At 43.7% G+C, this 8,096-nt stretch overlaps 1 protein-coding gene across 1 annotated transcript; it reads left to right on the top strand.

Moving 5' to 3' along the window:
• Positions 1-400: 400 nt before the first annotated feature.
• On the top strand, positions 401-3,607 carry LOC107216834 (leucine-rich repeat, immunoglobulin-like domain and transmembrane domain-containing protein 2). Its single transcript, XM_015654135.2, has one exon. It carries the CDS (start codon positions 1,260-1,262, stop codon positions 3,117-3,119), a length of 1,860 nt encoding a protein of 619 aa, XP_015509621.1. The 5' UTR covers positions 401-1,259; the 3' UTR covers positions 3,120-3,607.
• Positions 3,608-8,096: the final 4,489 nt, after the last annotated feature.

The following is an 8,096-nucleotide window of genomic DNA, read 5'->3' as shown; positions in this document are numbered from 1 at the left end:
CGTTCGAACGCTGCTATGCCACGAGCTAGCTGACAGATAAACCCATCAAGGCTCGGGTTGCCTTGGCATCGCCGGAGAAACAAATCCAGGTATTGTATACAGGCATGCATGTATCCCGAAGAATTAACAGCTGTACACACCGAATCTCAAGTCAACCACACATACGAGCGCTCGTGCAGTAATCAGCCTGGCATAATACCTGAGCGTGGATCTCGTCCATGCGCCCCGCAGGCACATGGGGTACATAAACCTGTATCAACTATATAGCAGTGCATTTAACCACTTTGTGAAATAACCGTATATTTTAATGTGACGTAGCATTCGATACGTTGGGAAGGTGCGCGCGCCTCTCCCCCGTAGGGGTGGCCAGACCCGCGACACCGTCAGGCAGGGGTTGGTTGCCCAGTGGCGGGGGTGATTTCTGTAGGGAGCGCGCAGTGTTCGCGAGTACAGGGGAAATCGGCTGGTATAGCTGCGAGAAGGGTGCGCCCTACTTCGCGTCAGGGAACGAACGCTTGGGCAGCGCGTTGTTTGTATTTAAAAAAAAGAATCTTATCGCGACCAGTGAGTTGTGTCAGATCGAGACAAGTATCTAGTGAGAGTGCGAAGGAAACACTTGTCGTTTATGATTTAGACGAGTAATTTGTGTAGTCACTGTGGGAGATAAATCTCCATCGACGTTACGACGCTTGTTGTGATGATTTTCTTTCACAGTGTAGATGATAACGACAGTGCGCGGGACGTTTTATTACCTAGGAGACAGAATCACACGAGGCGTTGGTGCGTATGAGGTTCGATCGCTCTTCGCACCGTGAGTGAATTCAGTTTTGGTGCAGGGTGAAAAAGTTGGACGGGGCACACGGTATAAATATATCAGATACAGAGACGTAGGCGGACGGCGGACCCTTGGGAGCGAGACAATTCGCGAAGAGTTGTACTACATATACGACGATACGTGCGACGACACTTGGTTCTTCTCGAGTGTGTTATTCGGGGGTAAAGTGCTCGCCGGAATCACGGCTACTCAATAATAATGGAAGGAATTCTGTATTGTCCTTGTAAAATGTGACTGTCGGTGATTCGACTCGTACCGCGGGAGTCGGAAGGGATTTAATATAAGTTGAGTGAAAATGACTATCGCGAAAAGAATATTGGGCGCTGGGTTTGGTCGTGTGGTTGTAAAAGAGATGCCCCGGCTGGGTTAACGGTATGAAATTATCGTCGCGGGGTAACTGCGCGATAAAATAACGACAGTCATCATGAACTTTCTACAGATAATTTACTACGCCACAGCAATGTTCGTCGTTGGATCACTGGGGGAGAAGTGTTCGGACGATTGTTCTTGCAAATGGAAGAACGGGAAGCAGACGGTAGAATGCACGGATCGCTCCCTAACTACCATTCCCGGGTGGATCGATTCGGAGACTCAAGTGTTGGACATGAGTGGAAATAAAATTAAGGTCCTACCAAAGTACATTTTCAAACGATTAGGACTTACGAATCTGCAGCGGCTATACTTGCGCGGCTGTCACATTGACCGAATCGACAGCGAAGCTTTGGCCGGCTTGACTAATCTTGTCGAGTTGGACTTGAGCAACAACTTGCTCACGTCAATACCAAACACGAGTTTCGCCGACACGCAATTTCTGCGGGATTTAATACTGTCCCACAATCCAATACAAAAAGTACCGGCGAACGCTTTGAAGTACACCCCAAACCTCGTCAAGCTCGACATATCAAACTGCAAGATAAACGAGGTTGATTCGAAGGCCTTCGAGGGCCTGGGACTGCTGGAAAGCCTGAAACTGAACAACAACAAATTGGTCAACCTTCACCCGAGCATGTTCGAGTCGCTCGAGAAGCTGACCAGTATCGCTCTGCACGAGAACCCGTGGAAGTGCGACTGCCACTTGAGGGACATAAAAATCTGGCTCCTAAAACGGAACATCCCAACGCTCGTCGCCCCGGCATGTCGCGGGGGTCCCGATCAACTTCTTGACAAAATGTTCTCAGAACTATCAGTCGACGATTTCGCCTGCCGTCCAGTTCTCCTAGTCGTGACTCGTTACGCCGAGGCGACGATCGGGGAAAACGCGAGCATAGTTTGCCGGGTGAGCGCCGTACCACCGGCTCAAATAAAGTGGTACTGGAACGGCAGGATGCTCGCGAACCATTCGGCGTTCAGCAGTTTCCAGAAAATCCTGATATTCGAGGAGGGCCAATCGCGGAAGAAGAGCACCCTCGTCCTGACAAACGCCCAAGAGTCGGACTCGAGCGAGTTTTACTGCGTCGCCGAGAACCGGGCCGGCAGCGTGGAGGCCAATTTTACCCTTCACGTGTCGCTGAGAACGGCGGGAATGTCGACCCTGGGCTCGGGTCAAATAGCCGGAATCTCCGCGGCCCTCGTTGTGTTAATTCTTTTCATCCTGTTAATCATCCTCGTGTTGTTTATCCGTCTGAGGAGAATGCCTCTGAAGGAAATCAAGTCCTCCGGGGGCGCGCAGGACGGCGTTGCAGCAGGCAACGGCGTCGTCGAAGGCGGCGGCTCGTCGTCACGGAGAAAAACCGACAATGACGAGGCGACCTCGTTCGCCACGTTCGCCGAGGCGAAGCCGCCGGCATCCCTGAACCTGAACTACGTCCAGAAGCCGTACGCCTTCTCCGAGGACGATTACACCTTCGCCCGCTACACCGAGAGCCATGCGGCTTCCGGTCCCGGGCCGTGCTACTCGTCGACGACGTCGCTGATGCTCGTCGAGAACCCCGACCTTATTCGGGACACGCGGCGCGGTTCGGCCGACGAGACTAAACCCTTCACACCCGGCGGCTACAGCATAGAAGTAAAGAACAACAAGCTCCTATACTCGAACTGCATATGGGAGTCGAAAGAGGAGATTCCCGTCGGCGGGTACGTCGTCAAGGACATGCAATCGGCGATGACGGCTTCCGTGGACGCGGCGCAAGTCGCCTCGTCCGTTCCTCCGGGCGCTAAGCAGATCCGCGTTTGGCAGAAGGGCGTCCCGGTTTTGCCACCCGTTTCCGCCCTGAAGCGGGTCCTCGGTTCAACACGGAGCTCGCCCGACGAAGGATACCAGGAAGGCACAGGCACCGACGTCTAGGTACCGCTTCTTCATTACTGCGATGCCCGACACAGATACTTGGAGTTACGCAGACGGCACCAGGATGACTTATACGACTAATCAATGCCAAAGGACATTATTCATTCGTTATTTTGGCCATCGGTTTTCACGTGCCGGACGGGCAGTAGTGAACTTTATCAAAGTGGTACTCGAGACGTTGCGTTACACGGCCTTCGGCGAGGCTCAATTTTCTTGTGCGGTACAGAAGTTTCTTATACTTCGTTGTACCGAGGGTGATCAGAGATGCTGTGGGCTAAGCTCTCGCAGTCTTTAGTGAGACGTAGAGAAAAGCAAGACAATGTCATTGTTTCAGTGGTCTTATGGCACAATATTGACGGGTAATTTCTATACGGCAATGCCAAATATACAATTTATAAGTAAAGACTGTAAATGTTCCAAAAAATGTATAGTTAGCGAGGGTAAATTATTAAAGTCACATGTTGGTATATATAAATGGATTTTCTATATGGTCATATTTAATTAAAAAAAAAACACTAGACTAATCATCATATTCTTTTATACACTTCCTCTCTCGTTCACCTACACGAATCAAAATCTCATCACTTTGTTGTACAGTTCAACGTCTGGAAAATCGATGTCACCCAATCGACTTGATTTCGATACACACATCTCTTATCTGGGGTCAAATCTGGTCGTGGGTGAATAATTCGTCCTATGGTTGGAAGTACTAGTGTGGTATTAATGAGAAAGTTATACTTTTCATACGAAGTGTAGTCTTTCGCGTATACTTGTGTCTACGCTTTATGCCGTTGTGTCGTGCAAGCTCACTCAGCCTGTGTAAACAAACGATCATTCGGTTATTTGTGTTGTACTCCTATTTACCCAATTCTTTTCCAGAAAGTGTAACATATCGTTCATTTATCGAGTCACACTAAACATACGTTTGGTTTCACAGTTTTTCGAACTTTGATCACAAGTTTTTCACGGGTGCAACAACATTTCAAATTGAATACTATACCTAGCCCCATGTATTTGTATAAAATATTCTCAATCTCGAACGTAATAAATTAAAGTGTCATCTAAACTCTCCGTTCCGATCGTTTATGTAAAGCTCTTCTCTCGCGTGACACTGACGACTATATCAAAGTGAATTCTTACAGACATCATCCAGGTCACTAAATGCTACAGCAAAATGTGGAGCTTAAGAATTGATTGTCTTGGCCAGATTTCCAGTGCCCGGAAAACCCGCTAGTCAAGTCCTACTGCGTATATTTTTATTCGCAGTTGAACAATCCCCTGGAATCAGTGGCAGAGTGTATTTTATCGTCACCGCTCTCTTGTACTTTTAAGTCCTCACCGCTCCAAGTTTTGGTTTGAAGTGAGAGCCAAGCCAATAGACATGCAATGACGAGGATCTCGTGCCCGATTCGCCATTCGAACACACTCGAGCGTATTGAATTGAATATCTGGATTTCGATCCTCATTGCAGAGCCAACATATCAATCGATTACCAATTTTTCGCTCGCATTGGCCCAGCCTGAAATTTCGCCCCTTCCGTTCGAGGGAGTGTCTTGTTAAGCCATAACACTTGAAATTCCGGTTCGCCCCCCTCGGTCTTGCATTTTTTTCTCGTCTATTTCTCTCGCGATCAATTGGCTAGAATGATTGAGAGACCGTAGTGATTGACGCACGGCTGGGCATGTACACCAAGCCTCGCACGTTCCTCCCCCGCATCGTGACAAACTGGCGGTATACACAAACTTGACGGAGAACACATCACTGTCCAGGATGGGAATGGTGCCGTTTCTAAGCAGTTGATGTATTCATGATGTGCCGATGAAGCGCTATTTTGGGCCTTACAAATTTCGGTGAAAAATTAGGGAGTCTGATACATTTTTAACGTACGAAATTACAGGGTGTCCAGTAGTCCTGGAAATCCTTGAAGTCCTGAAAATATCCTCTGAATCATGACTCCTTGGAAACGTCCTGAAATTATTCTTCTGTCCTGGACATTCATACGATTACAATATTGTTCGATGATTTATTTCCTTATGAATTTATTTGCTCTTGTCTGTACTTTAATTTCCTATTAATTTCGTAAAATTTGAAATGCTTTAATGAATTCAGACATTCTAAGCTTGTTCCGAAGTAATTAGAGCCGTTATTACGCTTAACATTTTTCAGCTATCCCACGCAATTATTTTCTCTTCATAACTTGAGGGAGCTTCGAAAAAATAATATGCTATCGGTTCTAAAAACCTGCTGCGAGCTAAATGAAATCGATTCTCTTCAAAACCATATCTTATATACATCGATGCGCTTACACACAATTAAAACACTGTTGTTAAAATATGAATCTTATTGTTATGTATAAAAAATCGGTTCAAATAGAACAAGTTTTTTTTCACTACGGTCAACAAAAAAAGATTATACAGAGTTACATTCTGGAGGCTACTAGTCCTGGAAGTTCTATGTGTGGATGTTAGTGGACACTTCACAACAGAGGCGAGTCAGATTTTGCTATAAATATTTCTAATTTTTGGCAGCTGCACGTAACTCGTAGCTTTCGCGGTCATTATATCTACCTTGCTTGAAAATACTGTGCTCAAGTTTTAACTAAGAGAGTCGGGAAGGAGATTACAGAAGGCATATAATAATACAAGTGGCTAATTGCAAGTGTAAGGGTGTTGTTTGTTGAGCGTTAAAAACATACGAACACGCTAATCGGGGGCGCTTTACCCCATTGCGCGTAATGAAGTTTTTCTAATTATTAATCTTGTTACGAGCATCAAACACGACCGTGAGTGTGAATATATTTTTTATTAACGCGTTTTATATAGCCGGCACGTGGGTAATTTAATTAACGCGGTGCACTTGCGAAAGTGCGTACTCTATGCCGAGGTTCGAATACTTATATGTAATGTAACACGGTGGAGAAGACGTGAAATCTTTTTCATTTTTCGTCAATTGTTTCCGCTATGACAACGTGCAGATTTGCTAGATTTTGAATTGAATTTTAGGTCTTTATATCACCTAACTTCACATGCCAGCTAGATTTTTACATATTGAAAATTTCTCTTTACGGAATGTCAAACATTACTCGGTTCGATTGCATTCAATGCGATCAGTGAGCTGAAACGCACGTTATTCTGCCATCGCTGCTAATTTAAAATCGACTTCTTGAAAACCCACATTTATTTGCGATATTGTGATTTGAAAAAAATTAAAAAAGCTTTTACGGCTTTTTCTAAATCAACCTCTGATTCCAAAAGTTGTACCATTTTTTCGCAGAACGAGATTTGAGGAATAAAATTTCGTGAAATATCGCAAAAATTTTTACGAGGAAACAGGATCCAAGTCGTAAAGTAAAGTTATTTGAAACAACAGCTCTAAAAATTGAATAAACTGGTTGAAGTATCCGTACTATAAATCTGTCTAGTTTCAATTTTTCAAGAATTCTCATCGACTGGTGGCGAATCATCTCTGATTTCTCATTGTTAAAGGTAGAATGCTCTTTTATCGTACCAGTTGGATCGGATTGTGAATATTGCCGGTGACTGTTGATGAAGTATTTACGCGAATTACGGTTTTATCGCGGCTATAACAAGAGAATATACGAATACAAAGCTTTTCGCTATACCACATAACACCGTTAGTTTCTGAGATTATACATATTTTATTCATTGCCGTTTATCAAGGCCAATCAATCTGACATTACGATCAATCATCACCCTGTCTACGTTATAAATTATTAACTGCAACCGACAGCATCGAATGCATATTTAACGATCGCATTATACGAAAAGAAATTTTTTTTATTAGCTCAGGATCAGATTAAATTAAATGTAATCGATTAAATTAAATGTGCAGCGTATTCATAGTTGGAATTTGTTCCCGTCAGAATCTATTATACTAATTGATAGAAATAAGAACCTAACATGGAAGAAAAAAAAAAATTAATGAAACTTAAATAATACATTTGTAAGCGATTTAGCTAATCTGGTGTAATTTTCTGTCTAGTAAACACGAACTTGGGCTTATATATTTTCCTTACAAGCAAAATGTTTCCATCAATGTCTATCGTTACTCTGGAACTCTCAGCCCTACAAATCGTGCATAATATTTTCTGTACACGTGAAAATCGTTTCTACGACGGGCTCAATATCGGCGCATTATTTCACAAGTATTGTCATGTCTAACAAATGTTCACGAATCACTGGTTCAGTAGATCCTAGCAGGCAGCACGACATTGTCCAGGTTCAAAGCTATTTGATATTTTCTGAAAGATATTTGTCACTTCGAGCACAAGGAGTGGAGATGATATCGGAACGCATTTCACCATTGCTCGCAGAAGAATTCGACCCGTCGCTGTCGTCTTACCACGAGTGAACTACTTTGTAACTTGGAATATTATACTTTCGCTTATTCGGGTCATATAGAAATCTCGGTCGCAACGAATGCGTGAAATGAAAAGATTTATAAATTAGTCCATTCTAGCGAGCTGTTTCGATATACAAGCTTAACAAGCTACTCGATGCTTCTTAAAATTGCAATGAAATTACGTTGGATTATCTGCATTTATGACATGATTTTAAATAGTTGTACGGATACGGTACGTGAGCACTGACCATGAGAAAAATTCATGACGCTCAGACGTGTTGATTGGGTTGTGTCTGTCGACAGGTTTCTACCGAGGGCCATTCACTTGAATATTGTATGAACGATTTTAATTCGAGTGATTACTAGTGACTTTTATCTTATTGTGTGATTTTCATCGATTTTCAATATACCATGCGGTTTCCTATGCCCCTCTAATTTCCAACAATTTCCGAGCGCTCTGGGCGATTTTCAATGATTTCCGGATCGGAGAGAATTACAGGAAATCCCTTACAATGCTTCGAAATCGTTGGACATTAATGTAAATCATTTGGTTTGGAAATCAATAAAGGAATAGATATCAATAGAACATGAATAAATTCAAATCATTTGTCGTTT

The sequence above is a fragment of the Neodiprion lecontei genome, chromosome 2 (assembly GCF_021901455.1).
Source record: "Neodiprion lecontei isolate iyNeoLeco1 chromosome 2, iyNeoLeco1.1, whole genome shotgun sequence".
NCBI lineage: Eukaryota > Metazoa > Arthropoda > Insecta > Hymenoptera > Diprionidae > Neodiprion > Neodiprion lecontei.
The sequence above is the reverse complement of the archived record's forward strand: the minus strand, read 5'-3'. Positions and strand labels throughout refer to the sequence as shown.

Coding starts and splice junctions, on each gene's coding strand:
- LOC107216834 (XM_015654135.2), top strand. CDS start 1,260: ATGAACTTTCTACAGATAATTTACTACGCCACAGCAATGTTCGTCGTT.